The sequence below is a fragment of the Pipistrellus kuhlii genome, unplaced genomic scaffold (assembly GCF_014108245.1).
Source record: "Pipistrellus kuhlii isolate mPipKuh1 unplaced genomic scaffold, mPipKuh1.p scaffold_m20_p_2, whole genome shotgun sequence".
Classification (NCBI taxonomy): Eukaryota; Metazoa; Chordata; class Mammalia; order Chiroptera; family Vespertilionidae; genus Pipistrellus; species Pipistrellus kuhlii.
The window spans coordinates 180,566,029-180,585,272 of record NW_023425515.1 but is presented as its reverse complement, the minus strand read 5'-3'; the positions used below and the strand labels follow the sequence as shown (position 1 = coordinate 180,585,272).

At 43.2% G+C, this 19,244-nt stretch overlaps 1 protein-coding gene across 1 annotated transcript; it reads left to right on the top strand.

Moving 5' to 3' along the window:
- Positions 1–16,661: 16,661 nt before the first annotated feature.
- Positions 16,662–17,500, top strand: LOC118722593 (40S ribosomal protein S3-like). Its single transcript, XM_036444264.2, has one exon. It carries the CDS (start codon positions 16,695–16,697, stop codon positions 17,424–17,426), a length of 732 nt encoding a protein of 243 aa, XP_036300157.1. The 5' UTR covers positions 16,662–16,694; the 3' UTR covers positions 17,427–17,500.
- The last annotated feature ends 1,744 nt before the right edge of the window (positions 17,501–19,244 follow it).

The following is a 19,244-nucleotide window of genomic DNA, read 5'->3' as shown; positions in this document are numbered from 1 at the left end:
GCATGCTTGCCTCCACTTTTCATCCCTGAACGTGCCCCCTCTCTGCTGTCAGAAGGCGAGGGCTTTGGCAGTAACCGACGAGTACTGGACTAGGGCTGATTAGCCCAGCTACTGGGAGCTCAGGCCATTTGGAAAGCATGTGGAGTCCGCTGGCCCTGCCCTCACATTCCTGCCAGGGGGTTTCGTTATGCTGTTGATAACAGTAATGGAATTATTAGCCATTGGTTGGAGACCAAGTGCCAGACACTGTGCCTGGGGCTTACCTGTATGTCTCATCTAATCTTTTTTAAAGATTAAATATATTTTTATTGATTTCAGAGAGGAAGAGAGGAGAGGGAGAGAGAGAGAGAAACATCAATGATGAGAATTATTGATCAGTTGCCTTCTGCACGCCCCACACTGGGGACCGAGCCCACAACCCCGGGCATGTGCCCTTAACTGGAATTGAACTCAGGACCCTTCAGTCCGCAAGCTGACACGCCATCTGCTGAGTCAAACCAGCTGGGGCTGTATCTCATTTAATCTTTTTTTTTTTTTTAATATATTTTATTGATTTTTTTACAGAGAGGAAGGGAGAGGGATAGAGAGCCAGAAACATCGATGAGAGAGAAACATGGACCAGCTGCCTCTTGCACACCCACTACTGGGGATTTGCCCGCAACCAAGGTACATGCCCTTGACCGGAATCGAACCTGGGACCTTTCAGTCTGCAGACCAACGCTCTATCCATTGAGCCAAACGGGTATTGGCTATCTCATTTAATCTTAACCCTGTGAGGTAGATGCTAATTTATCCGTTTTATAGATGGAAAATCTGAGGCTCAGAGAGGGAATGACATTGCTTTATGATAAACTTCTTCTGAGAACTTCTGCCCTGCTTCAGGTGCTGGCAAACCCAGTAGAAAGCAAGGCCATTTGTCTTTCCTCTGGTGAGGAACCTCCGAGTGGAAAACGGAGAGAAGGCTGGATTGGAAGGGTAAATTTAGGAGTCATTGGTTTGGAGAAACAAGAGGCTGGGCTTTGCAAAGTATGGTCAGTGGGCCAGCAGTATTGCTACTATCTGGGAGCTTGTTAGAATGCAGAGTCTCAGACCCATTCTCAGACCTGCCTATAGGTAGGATCTGTATTTTAACAATCTGCATGTGATTTGTGTGTACGTGAATGTTGAGAAGTGCTATTGTAGGGACTGAGAACAGAAGAAAAGGGGAACAGTGACTGAGTCCCGGAGCATTTAAAGGCAGTACCCCAGGCCTGGCCTGTGCGCTCCAGTGGTTAGAGCATTGGCCCACGCACTGAAGGGTCTTGGGTTCAATTCTTGGTCAAGGGCATGTGCCTCGGTTGCAGGTTTGATCCCTGGCCCTGGTCATGGCGAATGTGAGAGGCAACCAATCAATGTGTCTCTCTAATATCAATGCTTCTCTCTTTCTCTCTACCCCCTCCCCTCTTTCTCTGTCTCTCCCTCTCTCTCTCCCTCTCTTTCTTCCTCCCTCCACTCTCTAAGAACCAATGGGAAAAAATATCCTCCAGGATTAACAACAACAAAAAAGACAACACCCCTGGGGCCCTGGCCAGGCAGCTCGGTTGGTTGGAGCATCATCCCTGTACTCTAGTGTTGCGGGTTCGATCCCCAGTCAGGGCACATTCAACCAATGAATGCATAAATAAATGAAACAACAAATTCAGGCTTATCTCTCCCTCTCTGTCTCTCCTCCAAAATCAATATTAAAAATATAAAAATAAAGACAGCACTTCAGGAGGGAGCGCTAGCAGGAGATTGCCCTGTGAGAGTGAGGAACCAATCTGGGAAGATTCAAAATCTTAAGGCCCAGATCCTTTGCTCCTGTTATTTCTCAATCTACAGTACAGCTTAGAAAGCCAGGGCCTGAGACGTGAATACGTCCTGTAAGGGAAGGAGATCCTGACACGAGTGGCTCAACTTCAGAGCTGACGTAGGTATGAAGATTCTGAGCCAGTGACCGCCCCACAGGGACGGGCTGAAACCCCACTGCTATACACAGTACTGAGCCCCTGACTTGAGTGTATTATACTTCTTTGAGGCTCAGTTTACCCCTCTGTGCAGTGAAGCCAACATTTCCCATCACACCCACCACCCAAGGTTGTCTACGCTGGATCCCAGCTGGAATACTGAGCATCATTCCCGACTGTCCCGTACTTCCCACATGCAGTCTGCATCCGGGCCCCATCAGTTTTTGTCTCCTAAATATTTTTGGCACTCATCCCCTCCTCTCCTTCCTCCTTGTCATAGTTGTGTGTTTTTTGCCACTACCTTTCTGACTCCATCTTTTGGGTCCCCAACATCCATTTAGAATCAAGTCTGACCCAACATCTGCCTGCAGTGGCTCTTGGTATACAAGACAGGCCCAGCCATCTTAGTCTGACAATCAGTGTCCCATGTGATCTGGCCCCTGCTGAGCCCCAGTATCAGCTCTCATAGCTTGTCCCCAAATTGCTCTCAGACCTGAACTTGCCATGCTCGTCCCTCCACTGGATTCTGCTGCTGCATGTCCCGGCTAACTTCTACTCATCCTTTAGAAAAGTTCAAATGGCATCTTCAGGAAGCCAACCAGGACACCCCGACAGGGCTGGCAGCCCTCCTTTGGAGTGCCAGGCACTCTCATTCTTCATCTTTGTACATCACACTGTTTCTCCCCACCAGTCTGTGAACCCAAGGCTGTGTCTTCTTCATTTCTGGAACCCCAGCACCTAGCACCAGGCCTGGCACACAGCATTTGGATCCTCAGCTATTGTGCTTGTTGAAAGGGTAAGAGAATGCAGGACCCATGGACCTGATGGTGCTGTGGGAAGCACAGACACTACACCTCAGCGTGGCAGGAGCCGGGGGAGGCATTTGGGGAGTTAGGAAGGGGAGCTGGCGCTCTGAGGCACAGAGCTGTTAGTGTCTTGGCCCAAGCACCAGAGGGAGGACTCAAGAACCAGGAAACGTGATGAGTGGAGTGGGAGTCCACAGGTTCTTTCTTAGCAACTCAACCTCAAAACCCAAATACTTACCTTCTCTAAGCCTTAGTTTCCCCATTTGCTAAATGGGATCATAATCCATACCCATCGCCCAGTGTCATCTCCCAGTGAAAATCAAATGAGCAAGTATAGGAAACTAAGTACAGTTAAGCCTATTCTACTTTTCACAAGGTCAGGACAGTCCCTCGAGAACTCAGTAGACTCCAGAAACAGTCCCCAGCTGCCTGCATGTCAGACAGGAACTTCCCTCTCTGGGGACCAACTCCCTGAGCAAAACCCACTGATAGAAGTAACCCAGCTCAGGGAAACAAATTGCCAATCCAGATAGCCCCAAGTTCCAGGGTCACTGCTCCTTTTAATGCTCAAATAATAATATCTGAGCTCCCCCCCGCAACCTCTTGAGGATGCCCCTTCCCAAGGAACATTGGCTCCAGTCTATCACACAAATACGATGTGGAGATGCTAGACACCAAGTATTTTCTGTGCTTATTCCATTTGGTCCTTACGTGAGGCTTGGAGATGAAGTGATTTGCCCAAGGTCACTGCTAAATGGCAGAACAGAACTCAGAACAACCCCTCTGTGATTCTGAAACTCACTCTTCGCCAGGGTGCTGCCCCACCTCTGCTTCTGAGAATGCCCCAGGTCTACTTCATTGTTCCACAGACCTGCCTGGTTATCACTCCTCCCCTCAGTCAGCCATGTGGTCATAAATGTTCCTATAACATTGGTCTCTGGTCTCATTTAGAGGTTAAATTGTTAGAAAGTCACATTTCCCGGATGGCAAACAATAGAGGGTAAGCTGGGAAATCAGGAAGCTTCCGATGGACAGTCTCAGAAAGTAGTGAGTTCCCCATCACCTGGGCTACACACGCAGAGAACTAATGAGATTTGTCAAGTCTTGGAGATTCCTGTTCCCAGTCTGGGATTGTTTAGATGACCTTGTCAAAGACTCAGGTTCTCAGTTGTCAGCGTATCTTGAATTTTACCCATTTATGTCTTGTGTTTTCCAAGATTATTTCTGAGTCAGGCACTCTCAGAGAAAAGCGGGTTTCCTACATATGTGAAGTCTGTAAACATTTGTTTTTTTGGTTAGCACATGGATTTAATTCTCTCACCCAGACCTATAATAAAAGGCCACCATTCATTTAATACCTATAATAGTAGGCATGATTTATTGAATTCCTGCTTTACATTGAGCACAATATATACATCATCCCAATGCTCAAAGCAATCTCATGAGGTAGATCCTATAATTCCTATCTTATACAAGAAAATTGAGGCTAAGAGAAGAATCTTGCCACAGTCTCCCAGCAAGGATGTGGCTGAGCTGAGTTTTGAACCGGAATCTATCTGGCCTCAAAGCTCATACCATACCACCGTTAATCCCACGATGACTCATAAAATCTCACAGTCAGAAGATCAGCCCTGAAGGCTGCTCTCCGCCCAGTACAGGAATCTCCCATAGATGGTTATCTGGTTTCTGCTCAAGTACTGCCTACAACGGAGACTCCACCACATCACAAAGCAGTCCCCGCATGGCTGGAAAGTTCCTCTGCTTTGAACTGAGGTCTTCTGACTTCCATTTCTTGGGGGGGTTCCCGCTAACTCCAAAGAACTCAATAGAGAAATGATTCAACAGTAACAGGAGGGAAACCTAAATGAGCACTCCCACCAGCACTCCAACCCCGCCCCCCGCCCCTGTGGGGGTCCTGGCAGGCAGGCTGAGGTGCTAAGGCTTTGCTGACCATCCTCATTCCCCAGAAACCTTCAAGTACCCCCCACTATTTCTTCCAGCCTCAACTCATGCCCAGCTCGCCTGGGAAGGCAGCAGTGAGTGGGTAGTGGGAACAGCGCAGGATGTGGAGTCAGATATCCCAACCCCAATACTGACCTTCTGGGTGACCTTGGACAAGTCAAGTCATTCATGCTTTGTGGTTTTCCTCAACTGTCAAACAGGGCTACTGTGATCATTAAAGGAGAGGGTGTGTAAAGCTTCTATAGAGCTGCTCAGTTATAAGCAAACAGCAACCAGGATGTAGGAAGCTATTTAGAGTTGTGGTTAACTGCAGACTGGGGTCAGGTTGTCCTGGTTTTATTGTTTAACTTTTTTCTTGAAGTATTATATAAGCAGTCCTGGGTTAGAATCCAATTTGACCATTTGCCTGTGTGATCTTGGGCAAACCATTTAACCCCTCTGCCTCAATTTCCCCATCTTTAAAATGGGCTTAATAGTATTATCTACTCTTTGGTGAAGGTGAAACAAGGTAATGCTTCAGAGCACAGCCTCTCTCTCTCTCCCTCTCTCCCTCTCTCCCTCTCTCTCTCTCTCTCTCTCTCCCCACCCCCCACCGTGTAATAGAGGGAGCCACGCCCAGAGACTGAAGAAAGGTTAATTCATCTGAGCATCTGTACCCCACGGAGAAAGGAGGGAGCCCTCTCATAAGGACCTTCTTTTTCCCCCTCCTACTCCAGAGCCTTTTTCTGAGTTTTAAGTCATGTTTATGACTCAGTCTGAAACTTCTCTTTTTATAAGTAATTTCCTCTGTTTCTCTTCCCTCTTCTGCTCCACCTCACCCCCCAAGCTGTGGGCTGAATTGAGAAATCGAGGGGCAGATGACACAAGTTTGAGCTGGGCATGAGGCCTGTTCCTGGGAAGAGCCTGGAGTCACTCACCCGTTCCAGAATGTTCTAACTAGGCTGTATTTGGGCAGTCATTTCTGCTGTCACTACAGAGCTTTATAGTTATCAGCCCCTTTGCATAGGATTCCAAAAGTACCTGAAGGGAACTAAATTCTCACCTGAAGAAATAAGTAGAGGGTTGGAATCAGAGGCATGAGATTGAAGTCAAATCTCAATACTAGCCATGATTAGCTGTGTCATCTTGGGCAAGTCACTTGGCCTCTCTGAGCTTCATTTTCCTCATCTGCAAACCATAACCAGCCTCAGAGGGTTATGAGAGCAAAGGCTCCAGCAGAGATTAGGTGCAGAACAAATGGTAGCTGAGTTGCAATGCTTGACAGAACTTTCAGAGCTGAGTAAGGCCTCCAGAACCAGGGGACCTTAAACATGGGATCCCTCTGGCCTTAGGGATATACTAGTAAAACGGTGAATATACTAGTATGAGTATTTTTCTGGGAATAAAGGATATAAAGTTTTCATCATATTCTTTTTAAAAAATGCGTTTTTATTGATTTCAAAGAGGAAGAGAGAGGTAGAAACATCAATGATGTGAGAGAATCATTGATCAGCTGCCTCCTGCATGCCCCCTACTGGGGATCAAGCCCACAACCCAAGCATGTGCCCTGACAGGGAATTGAACCTTGACCTCCTGGTTCATAGGTTGACACTCAACCACTGAGCCATGCTGGCTGGGCTATTTTTATTTTCATTTTTTAAAATATATTTTTATTGATTTCAGAGAGGAAGGGAGAGGGAGAGAGAGAGAGAAACATCAATGATGAGAATCATCGATTATCTGCCTCCTGCACGTCTCCTACTGGGGATTGACCCCACAATCCCGGGGCACATGCCCTTGACCAGAATGGAACCTTTCGGTCTGCAGGCCAATGCTCTATTCACTGAGCCAAACCAGCTAGGGCTAAAACTTTTACTTTACAAGTATGTCGACTAGCCTTCCTGTCTCAGCAGTGTGCTGCTCATTCAGTAGACATGTATTTTCCAGGCACTGAGGTGCAAAGACGAATGCTCCTTGTCCCTCCGTAGCACTGAGTTTCAGAGAGACGAGGTGATTTCGCCAAAGTCACATACTTCTGAAGGAAGCTTGCTGTTGGGCTTGGAACCCCAGATCTCTGACTGCAAAGCTGGCCAATTTCTATCTCCGAGGGGCCCTCTAAGGTCCAAGCTCCCTCTAGTCGATGAAGACTTAACAGGATGAGCATTCCATAAGCAAGGCCTTGAGGTCACGCAGAGGGAGCCAGATTGGAGCCATCAGCACACCACCTGGGTGTGGCAGGTCATAGTCTATGGCTAGTCCTATTCTGAGTTCCTAAACTCTTACTTACACAGGCCACAGGCCATGAGGGAATTCCACATACATATTTATAGCAACTATATTGAGGCTTCATTTACATACAATAGAATGCATAGATTTTTAAGTACAATTGGATGAGTTTTGACAAACTCACATACCTGTGAAACCCATACCACTCTCAAGATATATAATATGTTCATATATTTCATAGGGGATTCCCTCGTGTCCCTTTCTCAGTCTCCCCCAATGTCAGAGGCAGCCACTATTCACTATCCTGAATTTTGTCACCATAAATTAGCGTTGCCTGTTTTGGAACTGGTATAAATGGAATCATACAGTGTGTTATCTTTCCTGTCTGACTTCTTTGGTTCAACATAATCTCTATAAAGCTTCATCCATGCTATTGCATGTTCATCTCTTTTTGTTTCTGAGTAGTATTTATTGGGCAAATATGGCACAATTTGTTTAATCTATTTATCCGTTCATGACATTTTTTCCAGTTTTGGCTAATATAAATATTCATGTAGGATCTTTGTGTGAACATATGTTTTTATTTCTTTTGGGTAAATACATGGAATTGGCATTTCTGCACACAGGATGGGTGCATGTTTAACTATATAAAAATTACTAAACTGTTTTCCACAGTACATGAGAGTTCCAGTTGCTTTGTATCCTTGCCAATCTCTGGTATTAGTCTTTTTAACTAATGAAATATAAGGCATCCCCCCCGAAAATAAGGCTCCCCCTAGGCAAAACATGAGAAATTTGGTCCACTGATTCTGAAAGAAATGGAGTCACAAGAAATTCACCAGGAAATTCAGGAATTGGATTGTTATGATGATGTTCCAGAAGATGATGACATGATTGTCATTGAATAAATGAGTAAATTCTTAATACTGTAGGATTCAGTTTGTCTGGTTTGTGTTGACAACTACCGTACTACCGTATCATATACAGATAATAAATTTCCTTTATTTTCATTTAACAATAAATGTGTACCGTATTCTTCATGGAAAAATAAGACATCCCCTGAAGATAAGACCTAGCGCAACTTTGGGAGCAAAAATTAATATAAGACACTGTCTTATTTTCGGGGAAACAGAATAGTGTAAGCAAAGGAGTGAAGGAAGAGAAACCTGACAGGGAAATCAGATGGGAGACGATTAGGCCAAATTAAGAGCTCAAAGGAGGCACCCACATCACCTGGATTACTGAGTGGAGAGCGTTGCCCTTGAACCAAGATTAGAAATTATTATTTTGCCAACGGTGAGGGATTGATCCCAGGCAGGAAATCAGGGATATGGATAAGACTGGGGGAAACCTGTAGACAAAATGAATTATTGATCTTAAATCATATGGATAGCAGACTCTTCAAATTATAGTACTTTCACAGCTGTTAGAAGGTTGATCCTGGAACAGCCCAGGAAGAGGAGGGAAACAATTGACAGATGAAAAGCTTGAGCCCCAGAGAGGCAAGATTTGTTGCCTATAGTCAGGCAGGATTTGCTTATTTGATGTAGTTTAGTAAAATATGGAATTAGTACCCAGGCATCTTTTAGGGAAAATAAGTTTTTCCTTCATTACCCAAATTAATATGTGCTCATTAAAAATAATTTGGAAAACACTGAAAAGTTGGAAAAAATGTTTAGTCCTTCATGGCCTCACAAAGAACTACTGGTAGTATTTTGGGGTGGCTTTCCCCCCTAAAATAGTATTTTGATGTGGCTTTTTAAAAAAATTATTATTTTCTAATATTAGAAAAAAAATAGTTTCTATGCTTAATTTGCTCTTTTAATCTGTTTTCTTTCCCCCCATTTTTTGCTCAATCCAATCACAGCCCCTTTCCCCATTCCCCACACACACACCAGAACTGTCTGCCTGCTCTCTTTTTTTATTTTTTGGTTAATCCTCAACCAAGGACATTTTCCCCAATTGATTTTTAGAGAAAGTGGAAGGGAGAGGGAGAGGAGAGGCAGAGAGAGAGAAACATCAATGTGAGAAAGACATATCCATTGGCTGCCTCCCACAGGGGCCCAACCAGGGTTAGGGATTGAGTCTGCAACCGAGGTATGTGGCCTTGACGAGAATTGAACCCTAGACCCTTCAGTCAGCAGGCTGATACTCTATCCACTGATCCAAACCAACTAGGGTTAATCTGTGTTATTTTTCATGTTGCATTATAAAATAAACACTTTGTCATGTAGTCTCACATTTTTAAGATAATTTGTTTAACAGCTTCAGACTGTTTTACCAAGTTTTAACCATTTGCTAATTGGTAGACATTTGGGTTGCTTCTTTAAAAAAATTTTTTTTCACTTTAGCTGTTTTGGCTCAGTGGATAGAACATTGGCCTGCAGACCAAAGGGTCCTGGATTAGGTTCTGGTCGAGGACCCATTCCTTGGCTGCAGGATCCTCCCTGGCCTGGACCCTGGTAGGGGCTTGTGCAGGAGGCAAGCAATCAATGTTTCTCTCAGTCTTTCCTTCTCTCTTCCATGCTCTCTTAAAGTCAATGGAAAAATATTCTCAAGTGAGAATTAACACAAAAAAAGGGGGGGGGATTTTTTATCAATATACAATAATTTTGATGAACATCTTTTATGTACATGGTTTTTTCTTAATTTTGGATTAATCCTTTAGAACAGGTTTCCAGAGTAGAATGGCTAGGTTTTAATCTGCTCATTTAATCTGTTGTGGTTTTTTTCAAGGTAAAGAGCATTCTACCACTCTTTTTAAAAAATATATTTTTATTAATTTCAGAGAGGAAGGAAGAAGGAGAGAGAGATAGAAACATCAATGATGAGAGAGAATCACTAATTGGCTGCCTCCTGCATGCTCCCCACTGGGGATCAAGCCCACAACCTGGACATGTGCCCTTGACCAGGATGGAACCTGGGGCCTTTTAGTCTGCAGGTCAATGCTCTATCCACTGAGCCAAATCGGCTAGGGCTCTACCACTCTTTTCTTAAAAAATATTTTTTTAATTGATTTCAGAGAGGAAAGGAGAGACAGAAACATCAACATCAATGATGAGAGAAAATCAATGATGGGCTGCCTCCTGCACACCCTTCATTGGGTGCCCGTGACTCCTGTGACTCCTGGTTTATAGGTGGACACTCACCCACTGAGCCACTCTCCCACTCTTGATACAAGATCATCAATTGTTTTCAAAAAGGATTGTACCCACATTTTTGGGGGCCCTCAATCAGGGCTGTTGCTATTAATCACATTTTATCTCCCTCACAATAATAAAAATAAAAAGTGATACTTTTAAAATAAGGAAGATTTTAAAATATATATATTTTTTTATTAATAAGAAGGAATATTTTACCAGTACCAAACACTTAACCTCGGCCATCCTGTTTCTCTGCGGTTGTTTCTCTTTTGAACAGCAGATGGCAGGATAATCCCACAACAGGTGGTCATGACAATCTAATTGCAATGAGGAAAAATTGCTTCTTTTCCCACATATATTTCTTTCCTGAAATAAACAGCATACAAGGGCTCTGCCTCTTTATTGAAAGTCAGATATGTAAGGAAGTGGATTTTCAGCAAGGAATAAAAAGGTAGCCACATAAACCCTGAGCCTTCGGTTGTTAGAGTCCATGCAGAAACAAATTTCTCAAAAAGGAGCAAATGGAGGTTAAAAGTCGATTGTTAAAATTCCACATATCCTCGATTTCCCCAGTTAATAATCATAAAAACTTTATAGCCAGAAAGTCACAGAGGCCCTTCTGTTGTAATTGTTAGAGTTGAGAGTCAGTGGAAACACCCTTCTCACCCAGGGGATTTTAAAAGCCGGTCCCACCCCCTCCCCACAGTCCTCTCCCCTAGCACTCATTTCCCATCCCTTCACAAAATTGCCAGGGTAATTGACTCTTAGATGAGTTTGACTTTCTCCCCTGATTTTGTAACAGAAGTTCTTTCGGTGAGGTCCTTTGTTTGGAAATGCACAATAAAAATGGCTTTAGAGTGACTTCAGAGGACTCTTTCTGGTGCCAACAACAGATTCCAAAGCCGCTATTATTCGAGATGGGTGATAGGATCCCTTGAGACTGTTTGGGTATCGGCTTTCAAAGTGCTTAGGAACCTGAAATGTCCTGTATGGTATATTTGCAGGTGCATAATTAGCCAAGTGCTCCATGGGCTATAAAGACTGCCTTCCTGTAGTTGAAATAGACAGATTTAGCCTCTTACTGAAATTGAAGGCTGCAATTTCGATAACAAATCTGATTCCAACTCTCCCGTGTCACTGCAGCCCCAAAGATGCCTTTGTCTCCCAAGAGAAAGAGGGTGGAGGTAAGTGAATGGCCCTTAACCAGACCCATGTAGAAAACATTGCTAAGAAAAAAACTTTTGTCCTCAGAGTGTAGGTTTAGGGCCGTTGCATGTGAAGCCAATTTGCTTTGTTCGTAGCCAACCTGCCTCAATGCAAGTATTGCAAGGTGACCGGAGCTGGGGAGCAGCAAGCTGCTTTAAAAGCAGGCTTTCAGTGGGAACCTCGAAGCATACAATGGCTTTATTTTTGTGAGACATAATTCTCCAACCTGGGTTTTTTATTGCGCTAACCAAAATAAATCCGGGCAAACTTAAAAGGCCTGCCTTGATGTCAGAAGAAAATGGATATTGTCTCTCCCGGACATGTCTGAGTGGTCGTACATAATCCTAGCTACATCCAGATAAGACTACACCTCCTCCCACAGAAAGCTTTCCTGGATCGTATTATACTATCACCAGGAGTATTCACTTTGGGGCTTGATGGTTCCAGGCTGTCTTACTAAACACTTCTAAAGAAGTGGTTTGCCCGTGTTGCCCGTTCTTTCACTCTTCCATTTGTAGTTAATACTTGTGTGTACTTAGGGGTGTTTTGAACTCCTTTTATATCTCAATGCCTCTGGCATTTGATGATACCTGGGCAGCGGGAGCTTTCATCACACCAAATACAGGGTGATGTTTAGTGGAGAAGGGTCCAGGAGGGAGGAGGGGGGAAAAAAACCTATGCTCTTTCCTAATACTTAAAAAACGGGTGGGCTTCTTTTAAGATTAACTGTGTCTTTAAACATTAGGACCTCCGGTTGTGAAGGTAAGGGTGAAACCGCTTCCATCAGACAAACCTGAGGTAGAGGATGTAGGTGTCACATTCAAATCAAAGAGGTGCCTCTCAACAGGAAAGATTTAATCAGCTCTCCTTCCCAGGATCAGCTGACTTGTCTGTGTTCCAGGCAGGAGACACTGCTAATTATGGGAGCAATTCCCATGGACACAGAAAAGAATTGTCTGGCTGGGGAGTCAGAGCTCTGACCAAGAGGGAGCTGAGAAGAAAAATGCCCCCAACATTCTCAGAGAAAATTCTAGAATTTCTCAGGGTCCTGCCTTTTCTGCGGGAATACCATTATAACTGGCCTTTGAAGATCTGGAAACATTCTTTCCTTTACATTACTAACTCATGTGTTATCTGCCCCCTCCCCCCTATATTTTTAGAAATGGAATTTTCAAAGTACTTTCTTTTAGTCAAACATTATCTCATAAGGTTATCTTGAGAAAAAACAAAAAACAAAAAACTGGCTTTACCAAGAGTGATTCTCAGAAATGATAGTACCTGAAAAGAAGCCGACTTGGCCATCAGGCCAGCCAAAATGGCACAAACATTTGGAACCTGTTGCTTTATTCTTGGCAAAGACACCATTGAGTCCTTTCTGTTGTATGTAAAGTAAGCTGTGGCAAAACTTCCCTCTTATGTGGTACAAAATCTAGACTCACAAGGGAACTTCTACAACATCAGTTTGAATTTATATTCTGCCCCCTCTTTCTGCATTTTGCAGAGCACCTGCTCCCTGTCCTCCCCCCACTCCTCCAGCTGTCTGTCTGTCTCATTTGTGTCAATTAAGAATTCATACTGCTCGCCAAGACCAGTTTTGCTCAATGGATAGAGCATCGGCTTGGGGACTGAAGGGTCCCAGGTTCGATTCCGGTCAAGGGCATGTACCTTGGTTGCGGGCACATCCCCAGTGGGGGGTGTGCAGGAGGCAGCTGATCGATGTTTCTCTCTTATGAATGTTTCTAGCTCTCTGTCCCCATACAATTATGAGGGGGAGGAGCATTCCAGATAGAGGGTACAGCAAATGCAAAGGCCCTGAGACAGGAGTTTCCTTGTTGAAGGAGACCAGTTTAGCTGAATAGATTGAGCCGAGAGAGAGAGAGAGAGAGAGAGAGAGAGAGAGAGAGAGAGAGAGAGAGAGAGAGAGAGAGAGAGAGAGAGAGAGAGAGGGAGAGAGGTGTAAGAGACAGGTCAGGGCAGTGGAAGTTCAGGGGCAGACTTTGGAAAACCTTGTAAGGCACTGAACGCTTTTATTCTGAGGGAGATGGGGAGCCACTGGAGGAATGACTTGTGTGTATGTTATGATTTATGCTTTAAAAGGTTTTCTCTGGCTACTGTGTAGAAAACAGAAGAAAGGCATACAAGGGCAAACGCAAGGAGGACAGTTAGGAGGCCATTGCAGGAAACTAGGCAAGAAACAATGGTCGGTGTGGTGGCAATGGTGGAGGTGGCAACAGTGGTTAGGGAGATAATGAAGGTAAAGGTCCCAGAATTCGCTGCTGAACATGGGAGGTACATGAGAAAGAGAGAGAAGTCAAGGATAGTGTGGGTGTTAGGGCCTAAGCAACTATTAGATAATTTAGTGACATGAACAGAGGCCTTGAATTAGAGGTGAGACTAAATCTCAAATTCATGGCTTCTAGGTTGTGTAACTTTGGGCAAGTCACTGAAGCTCTCTGAGCATGGATTTTTTTAATCAGTAAAAAAGTGATAATGATAATATTAATACCTCTCAGAGGTCTATAGTAAGAATTGAATGGGATGTGAAAATGCCTAGAAGAGTATCTAGCACAGAGATACTCAATAAATGTCAGTTGAATCTGGGTACCAGTGGCTCATACTGCAAGAAACTTTATTTTCTCAGAATGGCCCTTCTTTTTAAAATTTATTTTTATTGCCCTAGCTGGTTTGGTTCAGTGGATAGAGAGTTGGCCTGTAGACTAAAAGGCCCCAGATTCAATTCCAATCAAGGGCATATTCCCAGGTTGCGGGTTTGATCCCCGGGAAGGGGTGTGAAGGAGGCAGCCAATCAATGATTCTTTCTCACCACTGATGTTTCTATCTCTCTTCCTCTCTGAAATCAATTATATATATACATATACATATTTAAAATAATAAAATTTAAATCTTCCCCAACACTTGTTTCTATTCTCTGTCTCTTCCACTGTAAGGCAGGCCGAGTCCACACCAACATGTATATAAAATGCCTAGCACAATATTTGGCTCATAGCCGGCTTGCAAATATTTGTTGAAGGTTGAGTAACCTATAAGGCTTTTACTAGTATTTTGATGCCATTCTCTCTCTTTTTAAAAAAGTAAATCTTATTTTTATTTAGATTTTGCACAGCTCTGTATGACATTTCACTGCTGAGTGGACACACCTCTTTGTTGTATCAGAAAAACCCCTTACTCTTCTGTATGTGCATTTGTTCGGCTTAATGTCTATGTGTAGTACTAATACTGGTTTGTTCTATATTGTGTTCACTTCTCAAAGCTGTACTTGTTTTTAGAGGAAGGTAACAAAAGAATAAGACATAAGCTTCAATTCATCGAAGAATTATCCATCCAAATTACTTGTAGAGGCAAAGGCAGTGGGTGGGAGTGCATTCCAAAAAAAGGGGAAAATGTCAGCAACAGCATGCAGCATGCTATGTGTGGAATAATTAGGAAACACCCATAGTTTTTGGTGGTTGGGGTAGAAGTGGCAAGGATTAAGTTGGCTACATAAGGTCTAATGAGTTGAAATGTTCCCTCCTCTTCATTTATTTATTTTTTTAAAGAATTCCTGTAAGATCAGTGTTACTTCTTCCTTAAAAGAATTTACAAGTGAAACCATTTGGACCTAGATGGTTTATAACAAATTCAATTTATTTAATAGATACAGGACAATTCAGATTTTCTATTGCATCTTGTGTCAGTTTTAGTAAGTTGTATTAAATAAAGTTGGGGGGTATGTACGGGGGGGGGGAATGTTAAAATTTGTACACAGATAATAATTTAATAAAAATAAATAATAAAAATAAATAAAGTTTGAATGTGAAACAAAATCCTAGTTTCTTGAAATAAACTATATTTTGGGAGTCATTAAAGATTTTTATGTGAAAGAGTAACAGCACTTCAGGAAGGTTAATCTAAAGAATGCACAATAAGGGTTTTGGAAAGAGGTCAGGGAAAGGGGAGAAACAGAGGCGGGAGAGGCAGATAGTAAGCTTTTACAGAAATGTGAGGAAAAAGTGACAAGGGCCTTGACTAGAGTGGTATTGGAAATAGAGAAGAACCAAATTCCAGAAATATAACCACTTCTTTATCTATATCTCCTTTTGCCTGAACGAGGATATTGATAAGTTTTAGTACTTAATGGAGCATTGTGCTGCTTCTCAGCATTTACTCTGTCCCAGGTGGAAAGCATTCCTTGTACCAGAGCCCAGTGGTGGGAAGGTATAATATTTCTGCTGTGATTTAGACTTCCAGCCTTTAAGACTCAGGCCTTAGGAACTGGTGCCAGCTGTCTGTCCTTTTAGTTTTAAGTTTAACTTCACAACTAGCTTTTCCAATATACTGTTGATATTTCTCTTTTATATGACAGATGTGGTTTCATAGGGCAACTAGAGGCTGCTTAAATTCTGTAAGTAAATACAGTGTAGAGCTGTTTCCCTAATTTGGGAAGCGAAATAGCAGTTCTGACAGAGGAAAGAAATAAGATTTAGAACCCGGCTGGTGTGGCACAGTGGCTTAGCATCAACTTATGAACCAGGAGGTCCTGGTTCGATTCCCAGTCAGGGCAAATGCCTGGATTGTGGGCTTATCCCGGGGTAAGGGGGAGGCGCTTGTAGGAGCAGCTGATCAATTATTCTCTCTCATCATTGATGTTTCTACAGTATCTTTCCCTCTTCTTTCCTCTCTGAAATCAATTATATATATAAAGACCTGAGTTTTAACACTGGCTCAACTACTTATAGCTGTGTGACCTAAAGCAAGGCACTTAATCTCTCTGAGCCTTACCATTCTCATGTGTAAACTGAGCATAAGACTACTCTTGCAGGCCGAAACTCGTTTGGCTCAGTGGATAGAGTGTTGGCCTGCAGACTGAAAGGTCCCAGGTTCGATTCCGGTTAAGGGCATGTACCTTGGTTGCGGGCACATCCCCGGTGGGGGGTGTGCAAGAGGCAGCTGATCGATGATTCTCTCTCTCATTGATGTTTCTAACTCTCTATCCCTCTCTCTTCCCCTCTGTGAAAAATCAATAAAATATATATTAAAAAAAAAAGACTACTCTTGCAGATTTCCGTTTGCTTTGAGAGCCAAGTGAAATAAACTATTTTTCATTAAAAAAAAACACCAAATAATCTTAAAATATTTTTAAAAATATGTTTTTATTCATTTCAGAGAGAGGAAGGGAAAGGGAGAGAGGGGTAGACACATCAATAATGAGAATCATCTATTAGCTACCTCCTGCAGGCCTTCTACTTGACATGTGCCCTGAATGGGAATTGAACTTTGACCTGCTGGGTCATGGGTCAATGCTCAACCACTGAGCCACACTGGCCAGGCTAAACTGATTTTCAAGAGAGAAAGGAAGGGCTTTCTCTGCGGCAACGCACGGCGGCAAGATGGCGGTGCAAATTTCCAAGAAGAGGAAGTTTGTTGCTGATGGCATCTTCAAAGCCGAACTGAACGAGTTTCTCACCCGGGAGCTGGCTGAAGATGGCTACTCCGGGGTTGAGGTCCGAGTTACACCAAACAGGACAGAAATTATTATTCTGGCCACCAGGACACAGAATGTTCTTGGTGAGAAGGGCCGGTGCATCCGGGAATTGACTGCTGTGGTTCAGAAGAGGTTCGGCTTCCCTGAGGGCAGTGTAGAGCTTTATGCTGAAAAGGTGGCCACAAGAGGTCTGTGTGCCATTGCCCAAGCGGAGTCTCTGCGTTACAAACTCCTAGGGGGCCTTGCTGTGCGGAGGGCCTGCTATGGTGTGCTTCGGTTCATCATGGAGAGTGGCGCCAAAGGCTGTGAGGTTGTGGTGTCTGGGAAACTCCGAGGACAGAGCGCTAAATCCATGAAGTTTGTTGATGGTCTGATGATCCACAGTGGGGACCCTGTTAACTACTATGTTGACACTGCGGTGCGCCATGTGCTGCTCAGGCAAGGTGTGCTGGGCATCAAAGTGAAGATCATGCTTCCTTGGGACCCAAGTGGTAAGATAGGTCCTAAGAAGCCTCTGCCTGACCATGTGAGCATTGTGGAACCCAAAGATGAGATACTGCCCACCACCCCCATCTCGGAACAGAAGGGTGGGAAGCCAGAGCCGCCCGCCATGCCCCAGCCAGTACCCACAGCATAACAGGGTCTCCTTGGCAGCTGGATCTGGAGTCTGGATGTTCTATAAGGATCTTTAATAAAATCTTTTTAAAAGATGAAAAAAAAAAAAAAAAAAAGAGAGAGAGAGAGAAAGGAAGGGTGTGAGAGAGAGATTTGTTGTATCACTTATTTATGCATTCATTGGTTGATTCTTACATGTGCCCTGACTGGGTATTGAACACACCACCTTGGTGTATCGGGATGATGTTCTAACCCATAGAGCCACCTAGTCAGGGCTAATAAATTTAATTAAAAAACAAAATACAGCCTCTAGAACTATGAGAAAATAAATATCTTTTGTTTATTTTTAAAAATATTTATTTTTACTCATTTCACAGAGGGAAAGGGAGAGGGAGAGAGAGGTAGAAACATCAATAATGAGATAGAATCATCAACTGGCTGCCTCCTGCAGGCCCCCTACTGGGGCTTTAGCCTGCAATGTGGGTATTTGCCCTGACTGGGAATTGAACCATAGCCTCCTGGTTCATGAGTCAATGCTTAACCACTGAGCCATGCCAGCTGGGCTAAATATCTGTTGTTAAATAAATAAATAAATAAATAAATAAATTCTCTAGTAGAGACTAGGCTGGTAAGTGCTCAAAAAGTAGGAAGCATAAACTGGTTTGGCTCAGTGGATAGAGTGTCGGCCTGCGGACTGAAAGGTCCCAGGTTCAATTCCAGTCAAGGGCATGTACCTTGGTTGCGGGCACATCCCCAGTAGGGCGTGTGCAGGAGGCAGCTGATCAATGATTCTCTCTCATCGATGTTTCTAACTTTCTATCCCTCTCTGTTCCTCTCTGTAAAAAATATAAAAAAATATATATATATATTTTTTAAAAAAAGTAGGAAGCATGATTATTACTATCATTAAAAATAGTTAATAATGCCAAAACCGGTTTGGTTCAGTGGATAGAGCATCAGCCTGTGGACTGAAAGGTCCAGGATTTGATTTCGGTCAAGGGCACGTACCTTGGTTGCGGACACATCCCCAGTGGGGGGTGTGCAAGAGGCAGCTGGTAGATGTTTCTCTCCCATCGACGTTTCTAACTCTCTATCCCTCTCAATTCCTTTCTGTGTAAAATCAATAAAATATATTTTAAAAAATAAAAATAGTTAATAATAATAATAACTAAAATAAAATCCAATGTCTAGTTAAAGTAATTAACATAAATGCGAATCTGTTAGCTGAAAATTGAAAGAAATTTTGTTTGTTTTTGTGGTAGACTTCCATGAGTACTATTTGACTTTTGGGGGGAGGGGGATAAGATATACTTTTCAATATGAAATTTTCAACTAAGCTTTAGAAGACTTTATTGTTTTGAGGATTGAGTAATTTGTAAAGGGGAAGTTGAGTAACTTGTAAAGAGCAAAAGCACTCAAGTTAGGTTAGAATTTGTAAGTCCTTACTCTTTTTTAATTATATTTTATTGTTTAAAGTATTACAAATAGTAATACATATGTCTTTTTTCCCCCCATTGACCTTTCCCCAACCTCCCCTATCCCTCCTTCTCCCCCTCCCCCCGCACTTGCAATCATCAACCCCCCCAGTGTCTTGCACCCATTGATTATACTTATATGCATGCATACAAGTCCTTTGGTTGATCTCTTACCTCCCCCACAACCCTCCCCAACCTTCTCGCTGTAATTTGGCAGTCTGTTCGAAGCTTCTCTGCCTCTGTATCTATCTTTTTTTTTTTTCTTTTCTTTTTTTAAATATATTTTATTGATTTTTTACAGAGAGGAAGGGAGAGAGATAGAGAGCTAGAAACATCGATGAGAGAGAAACATCGACCAGCTGTCT

Bases quoted from the DNA above. Each gene is read 5' to 3' on its own strand.
- LOC118722593 (XM_036444264.2), top strand. From the start codon at position 16,695: ATGGCGGTGCAAATTTCCAAGAAGAGGAAGTTTGTTGCTGATGGCATC.